Source organism: Corvus moneduloides, chromosome 4 (genome assembly GCF_009650955.1).
Source record: "Corvus moneduloides isolate bCorMon1 chromosome 4, bCorMon1.pri, whole genome shotgun sequence".
NCBI lineage: Eukaryota > Metazoa > Chordata > Aves > Passeriformes > Corvidae > Corvus > Corvus moneduloides.
In genome coordinates, this window is record NC_045479.1 from 6,174,221 (window position 1) to 6,197,136 (window position 22,916).

Below are 22,916 nucleotides of genomic sequence, written 5' to 3' on the forward strand. Positions count from 1 at the left end.
GCATCTTTTGCTGGCACAGGATGAAGGCAAAACAGTATGTAGAACACTATGCTGAGGTCACTTGCAATTTTCTGTGCGCTACAGAAGTATTATTTAACCAGCTGCATGGGTTTTAAACAGAGAATAATTATTGCTACAACTCCATTTTGTTATGGAATAATTCTTTCTTCCAAAGAAAAATACATTTTGTGTAATTGCTAGCCCCTTTTCCAAGTTTTTGTTACAGAGGTACAAAATATTTTTCAGAAGTGTGGATTTTTAGAATAACCATAATATTTATCCAAACAAAAATAAGGACTATGTCTGAAAGCACACTAAAATTACAAACACAGTCTGTAAGTGTGTTATCACTCAAACTAAAACCAAGGCAGACACCTGAAATTGTCAGCCATTAGGAAGTAAATGGAGATCTACCATGGACTGGAGGTGAAGCCTCAGTTCATGGGCTACATCAGTGAAATTGAACAGAGGAGCACAGCAAGCATCTGCCCCAGGCAGCAGCCCCAAGCAAGCAGGATCAGATACATACCGAGACATGCTCATTACAGAGCAAAATCACAATTTTTAGTTTGCACTCTTTCCCTTCGAGCAAGAACACACACTTGCAGCATTCCTTACAAGATCCAGCAGCAGCGTTCCTGCCCAGCCCCATTAACTGTGTACTCCGATGCAACAGTCACACAGGGAGACAAGACAATTGTAATGCCAACTGGCAGTCTCAGAGAAACCCATTTTCTGCTAAAATACCATCTCGTTAATTTTAAAGGTAGAGCGGACTTAAATCTGATCACTGGGTGAAGATCAAAAAAAAGAGATGTGAACGCTTAAGCACTGTAATTTAGAAATATCTATTTTGAAAGCTGTTGGATATTCCAGTTACAATTTTTTCCACATGCTTGTATATTATAGGGAGCAGAATAAGCCTGCTACGTTTGTCTCAGATGTACTTAGGATGTAGTTTATGTAACGATTTTCAGTCAACCTTTGAATTCCACTCGTTTGGCGGTGAATGATTGTGTATATTTATTACTCTGTCATTCCTTCAAAGCAGTCTGACAGGGAACAATAGGCATTTGATCTTCCTTGTGTCTGTCAAAGCAGAAAGGTTATTTATGTTTACCACTTTTGACATGTTTTCTTGATAGAAAGAATGATGGCTGGTCTTTTCCTTTTTTCTAGATTGGTATTTAGAGGGATAGGGAAGAGATGGAGAGACAGAGACAGAAGGTTTGTGTGTGCATCCATGCACACATGCATGCGTGGATCTAAGAGGCCAAACCCAGCCACACACGGCCACAACGCAGCACTAAAATCACTCTTTCACTGGCTTACTGGCAGTTACTGTATGTTCTTTTTGTTCTTTCTGTACTCCAAGATAATGTCAGGATCTGACACCTTTATTTTCACTGTATCGTTTGTATAAAAGAGAGGTTTTGTGGGATTTGTACTCCTTTTGGACTAGCTTGTGAGTATGGATACTCTCATATTGCTCAAAGATATTGACTGAAACAAAGCTACAAAAAAACAGCTTTTGAAGAGATGTAGTAAAGGAAGGTAATGAAACTGATATGCAGACTAGACTCATTACTTACGTGATGCTCTTTCTCCTCACGTTTATAATTATTTAAATTATATCACAGTTCTTACACTCTACTGATCTATCAGCTGGATTAGAAGATATCTGCTAAATAAAATCCATCATTGCTACAACACAAGGCAAATGACAACTCCTATACTCATTACAGGCATAATAGGCATGATAGGGAGAGCTTGAAAACCACCTTGATTTAGTGATAAAAACAAGCAGGACTTCGGCACTAAGGAGAATTTGGCAGGAAAAGAAGCCTTCAAAAAAGTTCACAATCAGTGCTTCTTGTTACTGGTATTTCTGTAGTGCAGGGTCCTTCCTGGAGGATCCAAGATCAGTTCCTTAGTCTTAGATTAGCAGACAAACCATGCTTTCAGCCCACTGCTGAATGTAACAAAGGAGTTGGTCTGTACTCAGTTCCGTGGACATGAATCACTGTTTAATAGTGTCAGTCCTGCCTGCTTGAACACGGACATAATACCACGTTTAGGTGGTTCAATGAGGGGATAACACAGCGAGCTCATTCAGTCAAAGCCTGCACCAGCCCTGACCTCTCACCATGGACTAACTGGGGTTCTTCAACCTTGTATTTCAGAACAGTTGTTTCTGCAATATCACAAAGTTTCGGTTTCTCCCAAACACAGGAAGAGGGAAAGAATGGGAAATGAAGGACACCTAAATAAAGAAGAAATCGAAAAAGGATATCCCATTATATGAAAAAGGTGAGGATGGATTGAGGAGTCACCATAAAATCACTGTGATGGGGTTTTTATCTGGTGCTCTCTGCAGATGGATTTGCAATTACTGGCAGTGTCTCTGTGTCTCTTTTCTTTCCTTAAATGCAGGTTTCAAAAGCAGTTAGTGAGTCTGAGCATTGATCTTAAGGCACTTTAACAAAGGCTGACTTCTAGAAGGCAGACGCTCTCTGAACGTCAGCATACTTTCAAATGCCTGAAGTTAAATACCTGTAAGCAAATGTGCCTGCATCTTTTATTCTTACCTCTTTAAAGATGTTATACTAATATGAAATGGTTTTTGTTCTCCCTCTGTGAAACTTGATATGGGACTTCAGGTGTAATGCTGATCTTGTATGAAGATAAAGCAAGACTGAGAAGAAAGAAATTGCTTCTTCCTTTCCTAGCTGGGAAATTATGAAAATCTTAATATTCAACAGATCCGTGTGCTCAGAGGTGGAGCTGGACTAATTATGGGCCTGACCACTTCCTTCCATTACAAAACCCTGTCCTCAGTTGCTTGCCAAATATTAAACCGTTGTGCTGCTACTTCCCATGACAGGTTCAAACTAACTGGGGGTTTGGGGGGAGAATTTCAGCTGTGTCCTTCAAAAAAGGCAGCATTCATGTGGAAAAAATTTGTTCACATATGGTTCAAGATTATATCACTTCACACAAGATGTGAATTAAAATTATAAGGCAATCTTCATCTTGGAATATGCTAAATTTTGAGCAATTTACCTTAGAATTTTAATATTTGCTTAAAGTACAGATTTTTGACGGAAGTGGATGAAAAACACAACAACAACAACAACAGATTCTGCCTTGTAATAATACCATGCAATCGTAAGATAAATATATTTGATTTGCTTTTATGTTTTATGGCAACAAAATGGACTGAAGTATTTTAAAATAATATGTAATTGTTTCAGGTTTTCCAATGCCTGAATCAGAGTTCAATTTATTTTTGGAGGACTAGAATGAGTTAAGACAATATAGAATTATAACCATACCGTCTCTCAAGGTTAACTTTAATGGTGACGATTATGACTTCATAAACACCTTTCTTTAATTTCTTTAAATTACAACATATCTTTAAATTATTTATATGCACTGGTGTGGTCCTTGCTTAGGAATTCTCTAAAAAACTACTGAAAAATTCACAGAAACAACAAACTTAAAAACCAAAGACAATTATTCCAAGATATGAGTAGCAGTTTGAAAGTAAGTATTTCAGCTTCAAATTGTTGACCTAAGCTTAGGGCATAATTTACTAGTACAGTTTCCTTTACACTGTTCTAGGAAACTGTAAAGTTGATGGAAAATACAGCTAATTTCTCTCTCCATCTATCCTTCACAGAACACTAACCAAATGTATCTGTCTTAAAGACAGACAAAATAAGGTACTTCATTCTACTGTCCACATTTTTCAGCACTCCTTTGAGATCCCTCAATGTTTTTTAATCTTTTATTTATTGTTGAGAAGAAATATTTAGGATGAGGAGTGTACCTTTTGGCTGCTACAAATCAAAAGTTGGAAGGCTTCTTCTTGAAAAGGGCATCCTTAAATTCTTTTCAGGAAAACTCTCCAAATTCTCTTTCTTAAAATAGCCAGTAATTCCAGCTGTCCTTAACAGGACTGCTGGTATTCCACAGCTGAGTGCTGTCTTCCTTTGTTTCCAAAGCAAAGTTTCCTTCAGGCAAAAAAAAAAAACCCCGTGTCCTTACAAGAACTGCCTATCTTATGTAGTGAGCATGCCAAATGAAAATCGATTTTAAGCCTGCAGCTGGAACCAGGACTTCCATATATATTCACTCAGTGCTTACTTCTGAAGCAACATATACAGATATAGTTACTGCCACCTCTAAGTACAAAGCCCGTTCTTATTTCCACAGTGTGTGCACACAAACAGATATGTGTATAAATACCCATCTGAAGGCTGTGATGGCCACGTCCCAAATAAGGAGCATTACTTTTTGATTGTTTGTTTTCTTATTACAGGATAGTCATCACTACAAACCTCAAGAATAAGTCAATACTGACCTCTATCAATGACACATTTGAGAACACTTGAACACTGAGTTTTAGCTGTTTCAGGCAGAACTGGTAGCAGAGATTAGAACCAAAGGTAAAACACAGCAAGAGAATTAGAATTAAAAAGCAACAGCTTCTGTCAGGTTTAAATCAGGGAGAACAGCAGCAAACATCCTTTGGACTGTGGTCACAACCAGAACTTGTATTTGACACAAGCAGTTCCTGTTTGACCTAAGGAAAAAAGCAGAATTGCAGCAGCCCCAAACAGCAGCAGCAGCAGCAGCAGCAGCAGCCGGGCAGCCAGCGGCGACATTCCAGCCCGGAGGAAACAGAAGCCTTGTAGGGCACTCACTTTCCCAGGAAGTCCCACACAAACCCCCCTACGTGTTGCGGTGCAGGGACCGACACCTGGTAGGGAGGGTGCAATTTGCGGGAGCCGTGCTTTCTGAGGAAAGGCACAGTCACAAACACCCCCCGGACAAAACAAAACAACACAACTCAGGGGACCGGGGCGGGACGGGACAAGTGGGAAGAAAAAGCGAGGAAGGAAACAGAACACAAAATGAAAAGTTACAGAGAGACAGGAGGTTATGGAATGGCAATACAAAAAGCAAACAGTTAGTTACAAAGAAGTGAATAACCAGACAGCTACAAAACCCTCTACACCACCACAATAGGGGACAGAAACAAAACTTACAGGGCTGTTCACCCAAGAAGAAATGTGAACTTAGGGCCCACCTTCCCATAAGAAAAAGCAAAATCCTCCCCACAAAGAATATATACCAATGAGCTCATGCATTCAACCTTGTGTTGACTCGAGAATATTTTTCAAACTTTTGCATAGCATGCACCATACTTAACACTTCTTTTTTAATATCTTTTGTCCCATTCACAGCTGTCAAACAACATCTCCCACTCAGTAATTGCAACAGCTACTGAAGAGTGGAAGCATTTCCCTCTTTACGTTAACTTAAACACATGGCAGCTTTGCCTGCACTGAAAAGGCTTAAGAGAACAGTTTCCTGCTTTTTATTTCATCTTCCTCTCCCTACTTCTCTCTGCTCCTCGACACACACCTCCCTAACAGGCGATGCATCCCTTCTGTGGATGGAACTGTGACACCATTTCTCTCTCCCTGACAACGTATGGTCTAGTTGTCACACAGAACTAGCAAAAGGGAAAACTGCAGGGAAGAGAGGCTCTCTCTTTTGAAAAATCCCTTTTTTTTTTAGTACAGTTATTCTCTGAATGTGACTTATTTCTTCTCATCTTGCTCCACATGGAATACTGACTGTTTCTGATAGGCACAGCAATATTTGCTGTTTAGCTTGCTGACAATTGCTTCTGCAGGCACTAAGGTTCTTTGCACAGCAGAGTTTGATCAGCTGTAGAAGCATTAGAAGTCAAGATAATTTCTAGCTCACTCTGCATGGACCACAGTTTAGGAAAGACTTTTAAAAGGCAAAATTATCGCATTTTTTCCTGGAAACCAAGACTCTTCTAGCTCTAAAACATGCATGTAACACGCCTGGATATATAAGTTCAGCCATCAAAGAATATTTTATAAACAAGCATTGTAGATAAAACCAGGACCAACCTATACATTAAATAGGTGTGATAAAATCTCTGCTTTATGCAAAAACTCACAAGAAGGAAGCAAGCTTCCAGGGAATAGTGGTTTGGGGGAGCAGTTGAAAACAACTAAGGTCAAATAGAAATTCTGACAATTATTCAGAAAAAGAGAAACTACTAATCAAAACCTCACTATAAAGTATCTGGAACTTTCTATCTCTTGCTCCAGTGCTGTGATTATATTACAGTGCCACCTGAAAAATCATTTCAGGTGTTGATACTTTGCTAATTCACCATACTAACAATATCCAGATGAGATCTCTAGATGGGGAAGACCTTTTCTATTTCCACTTAGAGTGGTTATAGAACATGAATGTTCTTAGATTTTTCTCCCTCCCCGCCTTGCTTTGCTCAGCCTGCTGGCAGTCACACGATGACAAAAGCAGTCTTTTCTTTTACAGAGTCAAAATGCCTATTCTAATTACTAGAAATAAGAGAAAACATATTCTGTCTTATCTCAGTAGTGGTAGAAAAGATAAGTTAAAAAGAGAAGAGGACCACTCAGGTTTTTTTGTAAGACTGAAGAACAGGTGGTAAGAAGGAATGGATAAAACTGAATAGTCAAAGTATTTACCAAATTGTTATGGAATGATGTCTGGTCATTTGGGGGTTTTATGCTTTCACAGTAAGACTTTGGTCTGTGGCTGAAACAGCAAGAAACTAACATGTAACATGACAAACAATAACTGCTTTGCAGATCTCTCTTTTCTTCTTTTTGAAGAAAAAGCTTGATTTCTAACTCTTTGAAGATGGTGAAATTGCTTCTATCTATAAAAGAGAAGGAGACCCATTTTAATTTCTCTTCATTGTTATTTTTCCTTTGCAGATTATCAACTTTGTTTATAGGCCACTTGTGTCTATTCAGTTTGATGCTGCAAGTCAAATTGTGATGAGCTTCTGAATGCTAATGTAAATAAAAAAATCAGCTTTCATTAAAAGCATATGTAAGAAAATTCTTTTCCTGCCGTTTCAATCTCTCTAGGAATTAGGCTGAGGAATGATTCATATTTCTAACTTCCTTTCCCTAAACAGTAGTTACTTCTCCACTAAGAAAAAATAATTAGGAACTATGAACACATTTCTTCCCCCTAGTCTTTCTTCTATCTTTCTCTGCTTGTACCTGATCCCTGGTCAACTTGCCTGCCCTGAAGAGAATGACACGGTGAATGTCACACCTGAGATGGGGACCCCAACAGGACTGAAAAAATCACACAGCCAAATAACTTGTAGCTTTTTCATGTCTATACTCATTCAACAATATCAACCTATTGCCTGAATGTTCTGCTGATTACATCATGTACCGAAGGGCTCAACAATGTATCAATTAGGAAAAAAGGGAAGACACTTAAAAATAACATATCCTCACTTTTGGGTGTTTGAGCTTATGCCATAGGTACGAAGAATTTTGGTGAAATAAAACAACTTAAAGAAAACTAACAGGATGTTGTTTACAGTCACAGAGAGAGAAGAAACAGCTGGCAAGCTGAACTGTTCCAGAGCTCTGTGCATTTCAAGGAAAAGGGAATGGACTCCTTAGAAAAGAATTTTTCAAATCATTCAGAGGGGGCCATAATTTGACAATCAGCAAGCCATGAAAAATAACCACTGAATGCAGAGCCTGAAATGTCCTCGATTTAGCTGCCCTAATCTTCCTGACACTAAATTTTAGAGTAGTTAAATAGTGAAAAGACAGAAACTAGAAAGACTATTCTGGCACTAGGCAAATGGGAATAATCAAATTTCCATTTTGCTGCTCCAAGTTAGTGATTTTTCATTGGGAATGGTAAACAAAAAACCCCAAACAGGTATTACTGCCCAGAAGTTCGCTCTTGGCCCACTGTAAGATGAAAAAATGACAGAATACAGACTCTAACTCAGGTCTTTCCCAAGATCTACTACTTATAATTGTGACACAAATGTCATTAAACCATAATAAATTGTAATTTTTGTTTAGGACATTATAACCTTGAAAAAAAATCTGAGCCTCCTGGCTCCGAGAGAAAGATGAAAAATGCTGTAAAGTGCTGAATCAAGTTTTGCTTGGACAAAAGCAACTCTGCTCGTCAGGCTTCGCTAGGGCCCAAGTTTACCTGTGTCCCTACCACTACAAAGAGTTATGAGGTCAATTATCAGAAGAATCTGAATAACTAGTATCACAAGTTCTTAAAAATAATTTTTCTTATTTGTTTTTTTGAGAGCCATGCTCAAGGAATTTATTGTATCAAAACAACAAACTGTTTTACAAACACACCAAAGTGTCAGCAGCTTTTCCTACCCTCTCCATTCCCTTACAACTCTATTTATCCTTCCAGTTCTACCTATACCAGGCCTGGTTTTGAGCAGCCAGGTAAGGAAAGCACATGGTAAGACACACTCTTCCTTACAACGTAGCACAATAAAGGACCAAAGATAGAAAAACTCTAAACAGACTTTCCCAAAACAGGTACTCTAAGGTTTTTAAGAAAAGAAAAATGACTTATCTCTAATGTTAATCAGGTCTTTTGCTCCTCTTCTAACTTTATACCATCCTCACCTTTCCAGTTCTGCTATCTTCTTATCCTTATCATTCTTCTCATTTTCCATCTCTTTCAAGATCTCCAGAAGACGATCCACTTCAGCCTGAGCCTTGCCAGATTCTTCCCGATACCGTGTTACCTCTCTTTCCAGCTGCTGCATGCGGTCACTTAGCTCTGGACTGGCCCTTGCCTCCAGGGTTGCCTCATGAGCCTGTAAGAAAAGGGTTCAAGAAAAACCCACTTCATTCACATGTATGTATTTTACAGGTTCTATGACGATTCCAAAGTTTTATCTATTCCAATTCCAAAATGCTATCTAGATACCTATTTCAAAATGGCAGGATTAATTATTACACAGGAAAATACAAGTCCTATTCTACTTTTAAGTACGGGGACATACTTTGCAGGAAAAGAAAAATTTTTAAAGAATTTAGTTTTTTTAATTCTGCCTAAAAAATTACATGATTTTAAATCTGAAACAGAATCAAAAAGGAAGCAGAAATATGAAAAAAAGTTTAACTTCTTTCAAAGAAAAGAAAATGAAGAGCACATGTGAGTGTAAAAGTTCCTAAAATACACTTCTTAAACAGGGATAGGACTATAGATTCAGTTATTTGAGGTATGTTTAACCTATATATTCTAGAAAAAGAAATCACAGGTTAATAGCCTTCAATAACTACATCAATATGCAAAGTGTCAGACATTTGCACAGATGGTGCTGATGTGCTCAGGCCCTTGCTAGTTCTGAGCCACACAGACCAGGGTTAATGAGTATGGCTACCTACTGAAATTATCTTTGCTTAGTTATCTAGGAAATACATTTTTCAAAATCAGGCTATTGGGACAAAGTGTATCAGAGGACTGAGGATAATATGATCACGATGAAGAGATTGTTTAGGGTTGTTTTCTAATGGCTTGGTTTGTTACAAAAATCACTAATTCATTAGTAAAATTAATTCAAAAGCATGTAAGAGACAGGAAGAATGTAGCATTCATGCTGGAAATTAAACCAGCAGACAAAGGACTATCCTTCTTCTCTCACCCTGCCCCTCTGCTCTTGGATCTTGAACTGCAACTTGATCTCAGTTAAAGCTGTTTCAGAATTGCTCAAAATTGCTCCAGTGAACAGCAGGTTTGATGGAGCAATTCTGCTGATCGGGATTGCCTGCAAAACCCAAGGCCTTGCTCTTCTCGAAACAAACCTACAACAGAAAATAAGACTACAGACTTTTCTTCCCTCTGTGTGCAGCTGTGGAAAGTTGTTTTACAAGCTGCCAATGTTCTGCTCCAAAGCACACTAAGTCTAGATCTGATAGTATAGGACTCTGTTGCTTTTAGAGGTAATTGGAGAGAACTGCAGCAGTATAAAACTTGGGGCAGAAAGCTGCTGCTTCCAAGGAACCAAACAGCAAAATTACATTTGGCTAAATCTGTTTAGTTATTCAGTAAAATAAGACTGGAGGAAAATATCCATTTATTGACCCCAACATTTTTGCCTTGAAGTGTCTAGTTTTTAATTAGCTTCTTTAAAGCCAAGGCCACATTCTAGTAGAATCCAGGAGACTTGTGGAGCAGAATATTCTGGGACTGAAGAATGTCTTGATGCCTGTCTTTACTGGGACTGACCTTGGGACAGATCTGGGTTTCCCAAACAAAGGAAAGGTTCATGTTCCAGGGCCTTGGCCCTGCAGCTCTTGTCTGAGGGTCAAAACTAAGCTGTTTTGGCTTTCTTCTTTTCTAAAACAAGAATTCCAGAAAGCTGATTAACCTGGACAGTATTTTATCCTAGAACAAAACGTCTGGCACTCCCCAGGTCTCCCAGGCAGATGTCGGCAAGAGTGCCCAATAACCAAAATTTGTGGAAGAGTGGAACCCTTTCCTGAGGTAATGCATTTAGGAACGCTTCAAAGGCTCCCTACTGCTGAGTGACTTTCCAGTCAAGCCCTGACACTCCTGTGTCACTGAACCATAAGAGTGAAAATCCTGCTTCTGGGCTTCTCCCCGAGACCTGGACGCAAGCGCATCCCTGGTGAGCCTGGAAGCTTTGCGAAGCCTTTTGGAGTTAGGGCTGTCAATGCTTCCAGATTCCTTACTGCCCCATAAGCACTTCAAATTACAACACCCTTGGAAAGGGCTCTCCACAGCAAGTGGAAGTGTAATTAATGCCCTGCCAAGAGGATGCAGACTCCAGGAGGACGTGGCAGCAGTGAGACGGACAAGTGTGTCAGCTCCATGAACAGCTGCGAGCACCAGGGGACATACTTGGCTTCGGAAAGAGTGTTGGTTGGTGTTTCTGAAATGCTTTTTTGGGATTTCCAGCCTGCAGGAAATCTGAAATACTTGATTTAATTTCCTTTTCAACTACACCTTAAATTTCAAAAAACTCCTCCAATCCTTCCTTCCCAAATACAGGGAATTGGGAATACTGTTTTGGGAGGGGGCACCTGTAACATCTTCTGAGGGCATCTGCATTCTCCTAAGAGACACTATGTATAGAGTTAAGTGTGGTTTTCACCAGACAGAGCCTCCGTTCTTCTGTACTGGCTTTAGGTATGTTTCCAACATCTCAAATTGTTTGTTTTAACAAATACTCCTCCAGGCTCTTTAAAGCCACCCAAAATACATGATCAGATAATCAAGAAACTTCTTTTAAAAGAAAGCAAAGTTAGGCTGTTAGCCTGGCTTATTAAACTCACTAATTCAAAAGAAGTTATAAGACCTAATGCAATTTGACTGTCAGAACAGTCCTGATTTATTTTACTCTGCTAATAAAAGCATCTCCACAACAACCCAAGAGACACTACTGAGAAGAGGAAATAAATTTTCTTTTCTAGAGAATTAGCCAACAAGTCTGTGTGTCTGGTTATTATAGAACCAAAGGGCTATTTACACGACATAAATTATTAGTCAAGGCACATAACACATGTTATTTGTATATAATGCACATAAGTACGGATACTTTCACCTAACACAAAGGGAACGTTATGTGATATGGTGTAAACTGGAGACCACTTCCTGCAATGTGAGTTACTGACTGAGTGACTTTGGTCCATTTTGTGGGTTTTGTACAAAATACGTGTTTCACGACCATATCTAAAATCCTGCTGGATTCATTTATTGTATAAGAGAGAAAACCAATGCATTTAGAGGTTTCCCACAAACTCACATGAAGATCTGGAACACATGAAATTGGCTACCTGCCCAATGCAACACTGTACAAAATAATTCATCTTGGTTTTCTGCTTTAACCAAAAAGCTAACCACAAATAATGAATTCCTATATTCACAGTAAAAAAGCCCACATACAACTTGCCCTGCCCACCAAAGGTGTACAAAAATTCCAAAATAAGTAATAATTTAATTTTTGAAGCAGAATCAACATATAAAGTGACAAATGCACCAAGAGTTTCTGCTGTATTAAGAGACTATAGGAAGTGTATTTCCATAAGTTTGACTTTCATCTCTGCCTGACACAGGATCTGCAAATCAGCTCTCTTTTAATATAGTTACAAACAAATGTGATAACGTATAAAAGAAGCATGATAAAAATTAAATCTTAAAAGTGAGCTTGCTGAGAGTGAAGGGAACACTGAACTTTCTCATCTACACAGGCCATTGAGTTTACCTGATTACAGGCTATTTAAACCCTTTAATTGTTACTACTGACCCTGTCATTAGCTCTCCGTGTTCCTGTGTGGTATCAAACAGGGGAATTTAAGAGCACAGCCCAACTTGCACATTTCATTCTGCACTGATCTGCATAAGAAACAGTCACATTTTAGCTAGAAAGCAGCACCCTCTTAAGCTATGTTTTTATTAGCAAAGCTCATGTGATCAGTATTAATCTTTGCCAGTGTGAATTCAGTTTCAAATTCTAAGTGGTTCAGGACTGCAAATAGGTTAAGTTTACTACCCTGGATATGCTCTCACAGTTCTTAAGAGGGACTATAAACTAAGAGGTGGTTTAACAGCTTTCTGCTTTCCTGCTCTTAGCCATCATTTCCCATCTGGAATGTGGTAAGTGATGGGGTGACTGCTTCAGGTACCTACAGAATGTAAGAAAGAGTGATTGTTCCTCAAATAAATAAATGTACTATAACTTCTATTGATTCCACAGAAAATCAGCTGACAAAGCCAACTTCTACAACTAAAACAAAGATGACCAATGTTTCACAGAAATAGCCACTATTTACAGATGGAGAGGAGTGGAAGACAAAACACATTAAAAAGAGTTTTCTAAGTTGATATTTCTTGTGCCAAAAACCTGTTTTTTAAGAGGTAAGATAATCTTACACAGCTTAAAGTGTGCCAGAGACAGGGAACAAAACAATGGTACAGATCTAATTTAAAGGTTCTAACACATAACTAAAAATTCCAAACATTATGACCAAGATTCCAAATCAATATTCCTAAAATATTAACTAAATCAAACAGCAAATAATTCACAGCAAACACTTTCTACTTTTACCTATGAATTGAGACAGTAAATTCAGTTTAACATTTCACATACTAATGTTGCCAAGAACTTTTGGCCATGAAGTAAAAGTTCCCGAGAACCTGAAATCCCATTTTAATCCACCCTCCTACCTCCAAGGGTGCCTCATGTCTCCTAAAAATAGTAAATGCACACAAAAATACAAAAATATATTATGATTATTTACTGCAAAAGACAAACACTTCACCCACCTTCTGTACTTTTCCTACCACAAAGGCAGAAATTCAACTGATAAAACATTTGTGCTGTCTTCTATCGTGTCTTTATTAGTTTTAACAAAACTGTAAATTTAAAAAACAACCAAACTTTCTCCTCCTTTAGTTCCACAGCTCTACACACCACAAACTGTAAACAAGCTTTTTGAAAAGGCTGTAATGGAAGTAAAAGGCTCAGGAAAATTCTCTGATATACTATGTACAGTAAACTTGAGTCTGTCGCAGAGAGTTATTTTTCTGTCTTTTAACCATCTCTACATGGTTAGTCTTTGTTCATGTAACTGCAAATTTCTGACACTGAGTAAGCAAGTGTTCAGTTGGAATCAATTCATAAATTATTTCCTTTATGAAAAATCATAAAGAGATGAAGAGAGGAAGATGCCTCAAGAGAGGCAATTCCCATTGCCTAACCAAGTGATCTCTTCAGAAAGACACAAGTTCCCATAGATGTCGTTAGATATTAACAATTTGCTCTCTTGGGATTCACCCCAACACAAAGAGTGTGTAAAGTCAGGAGGGAAATGCCCACAGGACATCTCTCTTTTTGAGTGCATTTCAACCCACTCACCTGCCTCCTCTGATCTGGGCCTTGCTCACTTGACCACAGGCTGCCACTATTTTACAGAAACAGGACTCAAGTAATGAACAGATACTTAGTCCCAGTTTTTGGATATTCAGTGTATGGCTCTATACTTTGTTTATTCTGAACATGACATTAAAACAAAAAAATTCCCCAATTTTCTTTCTAGCATGCTAATCACAACTAATCACTTCTTAACACCACCAGTGGGAAATAAGGATGCATTATTATACCTGTTGTTCAGGGGAAAAAGAAAAATGCAAATACATCCTGCCTTATTCACTCAGTGCTTTCCTACTATCAAAAAAGTATTTTATCATCTAATTTCTCTAGATGATTATCATCTTTATCATATCTATCTGGCTCACTCTTGGAGCATTTGTCATGCAATATTGAAAACAGCAAGACTAGCAGGCGATAATTTAGTTATGAAATGCTATACAAATTACCTCACAAGGAAAAATAACAAAGACCACACAGTGTGGCATTGGCCATTTCCTAAATTTTGAATATTTAATTTTTCAAAACAAGTTTTATCTTCACAAGTTTTTCTGGGAGGTATAACAGTATCAGGGAGAAAACTTCTCCAGCTTTCCACTGCATGAGATGATGCTGACATTGTCATGCACAATCATCAGGATGGAACATTAAAAGCCATCACAGAATCATAGGATGGTTTGGGTTGGAAGGGTCCTTAAAGATCATCGTTCCAAACTCCCTGCTGTGGGCAGGGACACCTTCCACTAGACCAAGTTGCTCAAAACCCCATCTAACCTGGCCTTCACAAAGCCTCTTGTACCTTATCCTGTATGTTTACTATATCATCCTGGAAATTAAAATACAAAGTTTGGTCCCATATCTTCTATTTTCTGACTCCAGAGCAATGAGTCTCAAAAAGTTTGCATGCTGTTAAAGATTTTGTAGAGAATGTGCTCTCCTAACACAAATTCTTCTGCCTATTTGCACCAACTAACAACCTTTTCGTATTATATCTCATTTTCCCAACTTCTTATTGACACTATTTAGCCAGGTTTAAATAATTTCTGATGTGGGATGCCACAAAAACTGAACTATTGCAAGCCTCAGCATTTCTCTGACCCTCAGACAATGACTGTCAGGATAGGCAACTATATTGACCCTGAACATTGCCAAGAGTAACACAGGTATCAGACTCCTGAAAGTTCTGTAACACCATTTTTTATGCACAGAGCCACAAAAGAAATCTCTGATGAAAACCACCTTGGATTACGTAATTTACAGTGTCAAGATATTATTATACAAACACTCCTTGACAGGAGTGCTCTTTGACATCAAACAGGAGGCTGGAAATAGGATCCAAAATTAAACTGACATAGTATCAGCGAGCTTAATGGTTACACAAGTTTCTAAGCAATCTTTCACTTGCTGTAACTTAGTTGTTAGTTCGAATGTGCTGCTGTACCCAGTGTTACAGAACGCTTTCACGCAAGAAGCTTGATTTGCATGGAAATTCTACCTTCTTGCTCTGAAAATACACAGACAATGGAGATGACAGAAAAGCTACAGGACATTTCAAGCACTGGCAGCAAAGGGAAACAAAAACACTGACACAAAATTAAGCTGTCCAAACAAAAATGCAGTTAGACCAAGGCAGTCAAACAGTGAAAACATCTCAGAAAGCTTTTTTGAACACAACTGGTCAGACATCCCACTGCTTTTTGTTTGTATCCATACTATCCATACCCACTACTAAAGTAATTCACCAGTACACCCTGTGTAGGCCCCACTATAAAAGCACAGGAATACACATGCAACATAAAAAATTAAATGTGCTGGCAACAGCCTCTCAGATTGCCAGGGAACTTACTAGCTTGGATGGATGACTCAATAAAACTTCAGGGTGCTGAAGGGAGAAAGAAGATAGGAAAAGATGGAGAAAATTTGGGATAGGAACAGTGTGAAAGAGAAAAAGAAAAGATGCAACAAGAAAAGAATTTAAAATAATAACTGCAACATTAATTTACTAAGACGACAGAATCTTAATTAGTGGTTTTAGCATGCATTACTAATCAGCTTTCGGAACATGAGAAACGTGCAGAGTTACTCTCATGCAAGTTCCAAATTTCCTCTTGATTTTTTCAGTGTAACGCATTTGTCCAGCCCCCACATATTTAATTGTAGTTCTTTGTTTGGGTTTATAGATGAGTTTCACAGATTGAGAAGGACTTCGATTCCTAGTGCTTCCCTTGAATCAATTTCAAGACGGCTGAATGGTTTAGAAAACTAATTCAGTAACTGACACTATCTGAATGCTGAACACAACTGCTGGGTCTTTACTTTTATTGTTACGAGACATCCTGATTTCCCTGGTAGCCCTTTTCTTTCTAAGTCAAATGCATCATTTTTTGCCCCTTCTTTGAAAAAAAATACATCAGCTGAGAACAAAAAACAGTCTCATCTACCAGTATTATCAGCAATATTTTCAGTTGTGGGAGCAAATCCATGTACACAAAAATAAAAAGCAGCAGAGCCTGTATTAGACTAGCCAAGCTAATTCTTGGGAAAGGTAGCATTTGGATCAACGCTTCATTCAGTCCTTTTTTTCCCTGCTTTTTGAAAGATACTATCCTCCTGAATTTGAAGAAAGAGCACCACAGCAGGGAAAAAAGCAACCTCTGTGGGAGCCTATTGAATCTAGAGGTATTTTCCTGGCAGGGAATCAGTGGTAACATTTTCTGATGAAAAGTTCCTAGAACTGCAGCAAGGGGAAGTTCGTTAACATATGGTTTTGGACTCTTTCTTCTCCCTAAAAATAACGAGCATATCTATAGGGAGAAAAACTATGCACTGGAAATGAAGATGGACAAAAATCCACCCATCTTTCCTGGAAAACTTCTAATATTAGTTGGTCTCTCCCAGATTATAAAAACAAAATGAAACAAAGTACACTGGCTGGGAAAGACAAGACAGAAAACACTGGGAAAAGAATATCCTGAAGAACAACAACTAAAGGAAAATTTATTCACTGTAAAACTAATACATTAAAATACAAGTTTGGAAAAAGAGTTTCCTAAAGAAAAGAAAAACCACCACAGAGCATAATAGCACTTCACAGATAAACAGGGAGAGAACCTCCTGTGTGTGATTTGCCTCTAATGACTCCATCTCAGCCAGAATGAAGACAGGACACCAGGCCATGTAAACTCAACAGGGATTTATGAGTTGCTTTCAGCCTTCAGAATCTCCCACTGCATCTCCTGCTGGCAGCAGGACGACAATTCAGCACAGAAGCAGCAAATGTAGAATAATTAGAACATTAAGCAACCAGATTTGCATAACCATGGTATTATTATTTGAAAAAACAACCCCGAATATGACAAACACTGCAGTTTTAGTTGCTAAGTCAAGGATCAATATAAAATAGTTATTAGTGAGAAGAGCAATAGTGACAACAAGAAGTGGATACTTCAAGTGAGACACTGGAGACTGACACCGAACTAAAAATATATCGACAACTTTTCAGCACCCTTGTGCTCCACTCGGTTAGTATTTTTGTTTAGTGTAAAGTTAAATCCCTTTTACAGAAAAAGTGGAAGCTTGCATGGTTCATGATTTCTCTGAGGCTCACTGTTTGGGGGTTAGCATGAGTTTTTTGCAAGGACTACCCAATTCTTTTTTACTTAATGGCGTAACAGTAGTCCAGTCTCTTCTGCCAGCTTTACTTCTAGAGCTAATAGATTTAACTGAAAGTACTCAAACTGTTCACTGGGAATACGAGGCAAGGGAAAGAAGATTGATGTTAGACACATCTCCATTCAAACCGTGAGGGAAGCAACCTAAAAGAAAAAGCTTTTAGCCATTTACTCGTAAGAGCTACATTAGAACTTCCTTCCTGCATGTCTCTCATGAAAATCTGCACTAAGATAATGAAAAACTCAATAGAATGAACCTCTAATTCAGTTTTAAGCTGAATGCTCTTACGTAGCCATTAGTTTTAAGATTAATTATGGCAATTATTTGCAATTGTTAACAATGCAGATGTGTAAAACTGAGTTTTTAGAAGCTTTAAAATGGACCTGGATTATCTGTCATAATTATTCCAAGGATGAGAAGGAACTAATCCATCTTGAAAATGTCAAACTGCCTGAATAAATATCTGCAATGCATTTAAAAAGTGAAAGCCTTTAAAAATATTTTTTTTACTTCTGTGCAAGCTACAATAAAACCCATTGAGAAAATAAAAACAGTTGGAAAGAAGGTTATTAAGGAAATATGTAAATTTGCTACAGGTATAAAACATATTCAAGTGAATGTTAACTATATTTTCTTGAGTAACGACAAGTTATTCCACATAGGTAACGGTAGGCTATCAGATTTTTTTTGGTTGTAGAACCGAAACCATCCTGACAATGATTTAGGTAGCTTCTCTGAATGACAAGATGCTCTAATAACCTCTGGTAAATCTTAACTACAATAGATTTGTCAACTCATTACCAGTAATGCAGGATGAAACTGCAACTCATGGCAGAGATTTCAATGAAAGGGTCCTTCAGGTCTTCTGAAATACCCACTGAAAACAGCCTGTGAGAGCTATTAAATGTGTACAGCTATCTTTTCTTGCTACTGTGCTCTGTTGATGCTGAATAACAGAATAGTTGATGCTGTGTGATAGAATGAAAAAGGACAAATATGGGTGTAGATATGCATATGCAGTTTCATTTACAGTTCTCAGTGGCATTAACACCCACCTCGCACCCACACAACAGGAATTCTAAACAAGTCTTAACTGATGACTCAAAATCACACACTTCACTGGTGGCACATTCTTTTCATTTGTTTTTATGCTTTCCTCTGGGCAAGGCCAACCATGCACCTGACTTTATCACATTAACACCCATAAGCATTGATAATTGATATGTGAAATGTTCAGGTGTTATTTTTTTAGCTGTTACATCAAGTTAAGGGCACAATTGCTGCTATGAATTGTACTGAAGCAGACTAAGCCTTAAATTCTTAGTACTTGTTAACAAAACAGCCAACAGCACTGTTACTGCATGTAAGTGAAATTCAAACTTAGCACAAGTGCCTGAAAGTCACTTTCTGATAGGCTTAGCTGGTAATATGGCTTGCATGGACACACCTTCACACTTCTTGCTGAAAAGAAATTCACAGAATTTGCTCTTAAGACCCAAAGTTTTCTTTGTAGTCATGGGCAATGTGTTTAGAACTGTATGCTTGCAACACATACATAAATATGAACTAAGATTACCTTCTTCAACTGTGTTTCCATCTTCAAACATTCTTCCTTTTTCTGTTCTAATGCAATTTCCAGTGTCTTGAGTCTTGAATCTTTCTTCAGTCCTGATGAAGCTAATGATGAAGCATGTTCCTTAAGATCCAGTAATGATGTCTAAATTAAAAGAGGTGAAATAATTATCAAGTAAGTGCAATAGCTGGTTTCAATTCTGTCTTTCTTTTCCTCCTATCCCTTCACAGTATGTTCAGGATCTAATTTAGACCAACATATTTTTTCAGGATGTTTATGTCACTGACTTAAGATCACTTGCATTAATTCAGGCTTTCAGGATCAAAATAAAACCTTGTCTAAATTAATTTTAAAATAATTTTTAAAGATGGACAATTCTGTAAACTGGAACTTGTGCTCCTGTGACAGTCATGTTTAAGAAAAACTGGTTTTCAATAAAATAGTATTAGAATCACATGTGGTTAGAAGATTTAGCCACTGGGAGAGTTGAGTGCTTTTCTGTATACAGCTTCCATGGGGTAAAACTGATTCATGCCATCTTACTCCAAAAGACATCTCAACTTCTTTCTTTCTAAACCATTTTTGTGTTGTTTCTTTTTCCCTGTCAAACGCTGACTTCTATGTAGACAGAATCTTAGTACATTTCGGGTACATATTTTTGTATTGTTTTACTTTGACTGAGTTTTAAAAAAAGATTGTAAGTACATGAGAGAAACAGAGAACATTTCTATTTCTCTCATATAATTAAGGTAATTTGTCTAGCCAACTGGCTCATTACCAACAATCAATTAATCAAAAAAAGACTCGTGAGTCTAAAAAACTAGCTGTGTTGTTTGCATAAAGGAACAAACATTATCCTCATGCTTTTGGCACTCATAGCTTTGATCAGCCTCTGCTCTTTCCTCCCCACATTTAGACAGGGCTTGTTCTCAGCCTTCCGTGGTCTCTAAGCACAGCTCCAGTCAATGCCATCACTGACCATCAGTCAGTCACTACTACTAAGATTAACTGCTGCAAACAAGGGGATGGCCGCTATCCCTGGAAAGGTGGTTCTGAAACACTGATGCTTTGCAAATTCTCAAATGATGTATTTTACCGGATCAGCTTTGTTGAGGGACAATTACTATAAAGGAACAGTTTTCTTCATCTCAAATGTAACACAAACATAGACAACAAATAATTCTATCACAATAGATTCGTGTTGCTGGTCAACCTCTTTCTCTGTGAGATCTCCTTGTAAAATGCTGACTCTTTCTTTCAGGTCCTTAATGTCTTTCTTGTAGTTGTCGATCTCTTCCTGTTTTTCTCGTTCATCTCTGTCACGCTGCTCCTTTAAACGCTCAATGGTCTTTTCCTGACAAAAGAGAGCACTCTGTGAAGGAAATCCCCCTTAGTCAATTCAACTTCTAAGGCTTCTTATCACAACACTTCTGACACACTTTAAACGAGGAGAAGGAGTTTATTGCCATTTTCTTTTCTTTACAGTTGTAGAGATCCTCAAGAAGGAGAAAACTTCTTGAGGAAGTTTTGAGTTGTAGAGATCCTCAAGAAGGAGAAATCTATGGATTCACTGCTGTGAAATACCTGCAGCACTGTGAATACTGGATTCAATACTGTGAATGTCTGGATCTCTCAAAGTTCACAGTGCTGTTACAATGCAACCCAATTCATCTGGTTCTGATTATGAAAATTAAACTAAACCAGGACGTATTACATATTGATTCCTGGCTTATTTAAATCTCATTTTTTCTAAAATGTACAGTTAAATCTGTGGTCCTTCAGAGAAGAAGGGGTGTAGTGCCTCTGAGACACTGGAATTTATATACAGTAAGAAAAGGCAACAAAATAACTTTTGAGTGACCAGGTATCAATGGAGCTTTGGTTATCTTGGAATCTGAAGGGATGCAAGCAAATTCCCCAAACTCAGGTAAAGTTTAACCATAGGTCATAGACTTTGACAGACTAAAGGAGCTATAGCCCTGCTTCTCTGGGAATCACGAGAAAAACACATATAGTTACTCCAAAAAAAGTTGTCCCACCAAAACAGAATGGGGAAGTCTCCCGAAAATCGAGCATTAAAAAGCGTCAATTGATCAGGACGATCCCCGCGGCTCCAGCCCGGCAACGCCGCCGTCCCCGCCTCAGGGGCGCGTCCTGCAGCGCCCCCTAGCGCGGAGCGCGCGCCGCCGGGGCCGCGGCCGGCCCGCCCTGCACGCGCACCGCCCGCGCACCGCGCACCGCCCGCGCAGCCCGGCACCGCCTCCGCACCGGGCACCGCGCACCGCCCGCGCAGCCCGGCACCGTCTCCGCACCGGGCACCGCCCGCGCACCGCCCGCGCAGCCCGGCACCGCCTCCGCACCGCCTCCGCACCAGGCATCGCGCACCGCCCGCGCACCGCCCGCGCACCGCGCACCGCGCACCGCCCCCGCACCGGGCACCGCGCACCGCCCGCGCACCACCCCCGCACCGGGCACCGCCCCCGCACCGCGCACCGCCCGCGCACCAGGCACCGCCCCCGCACCGGGCACCGCCCCCGCACCGGGCACCGGGCACCGCCCGCGCACCGCGCACCGCCCCCGCACCGGGCACCGCCCGCGCACCGGGCACCGGGCACCGCCCGCGCACCGCCCCCGCACCGCGCACCGCCCGCGCACCGCCCCCGCACCGGGCACCGCCCCCGCACCGCGCACCGCCCCCGCACCGGGCACCGCCCGCGCACCGGGCACCGGGCACCGCCCGCGCACCGGGCACCGCCCCCGCACCGGGCACCGCCCCCGCACCGGGCACCGCCCGCGCACCGCGCACCGCCCCCGCACCGGGCACCGCCCGCGCACCGGGCACCGGGCACCGCCCGCGCACCGCGCACCGCCCCCGCACCGGGCACCGCCCCCGCACCGGGCACCGCCCGCGCACCGGGCACCGCGCACCGCCCGCGCACCGCCCCCGCACCGGGCACCGCCCCCGCACCGGGCACCGGGCACCGCCCGCGCACCGGGCACCGCCCCCGCACCGGGCACCGCCCCCGCACCGGGCACCGCCCGCGCACCGGGCACCGGGCACCGCCCGCGCACCGCCCCCGCACCGGGCACCGCCCGCGCACCGGGCACCGGGCACCGCCCGCGCACCGCGCACCGCCCCCGCACCGGGCACCGCCCCCGCACCGGGCACCGCCCGCGCACCGGGCACCGCGCACCGGGCACCGCGCACCGCCCGCGCACCGCCCCCGCACCGGGCACCGCCCCCGCACCGGGCACCGCCCCCGCACCGCGCACCGCCCCCGCACCGGGCACCGCCCGCGCACCGGGCACCGCCTCCGCACCGGGCACCGCCCGCGCACCGCGCACCGCCCACGCACCGGGCACCGGCAGCGGAGCCGCTCCCGAGGGCACCGCCCGGGCTCTCCGCACCCACCTTCTCTGCCAGCGCTTCTTCCAGCGTGGTCAAGGCAGTGTCAGTGTTCGTGGTGTCGGCCTGCAAGGATTTCACTCGATCCTTTAAGCTGCTCATCTGCTTCTCCTTGTCTCTCAGCTGTTCTTGAAGATTTTCAATCTTGAAGAAAAGGAGTAAATTTTAAAGACAACAGAAAGCAAAACCATCCAAAATCATCTCAGGATATATTAAATGATTAAAATGATTCTTACAGCAAATGAGGTCTAATTCTTACAATCCCACCTCAAAATATCAAGTACTGTAACCAAAACCATCAAAAAACCAAGGAATTGGTAATCTTTCCAACTATCAGGAAGAAATTCAGAGCCAGAAAGTCTAAACAGTAAGTCACAAGAATAACATAATGAAAAGCTATTGTTCCAAATTTCTGAGGATGTTGGACACTGTGTCACAGAAGGATGATCAACACATTAGCAAAGAAACAC

General features: G+C 40.9%; 1 protein-coding gene across 1 annotated transcript in view; it reads right to left on the reverse strand.

Annotated features, from left to right (window-relative positions):
• Positions 1-22,916, reverse strand: part of ERC1 (ELKS/RAB6-interacting/CAST family member 1) — a 284,378-nt gene that overhangs the window by 158,260 nt on the left and 103,202 nt on the right. The window contains 4 exon segments of the mRNA XM_032105148.1: positions 8,523-8,716; positions 19,044-19,184; positions 20,254-20,394; positions 22,453-22,590. Coding sequence (XP_031961039.1) covers positions 8,523-8,716; positions 19,044-19,184; positions 20,254-20,394; positions 22,453-22,590 — 614 coding nt within the window.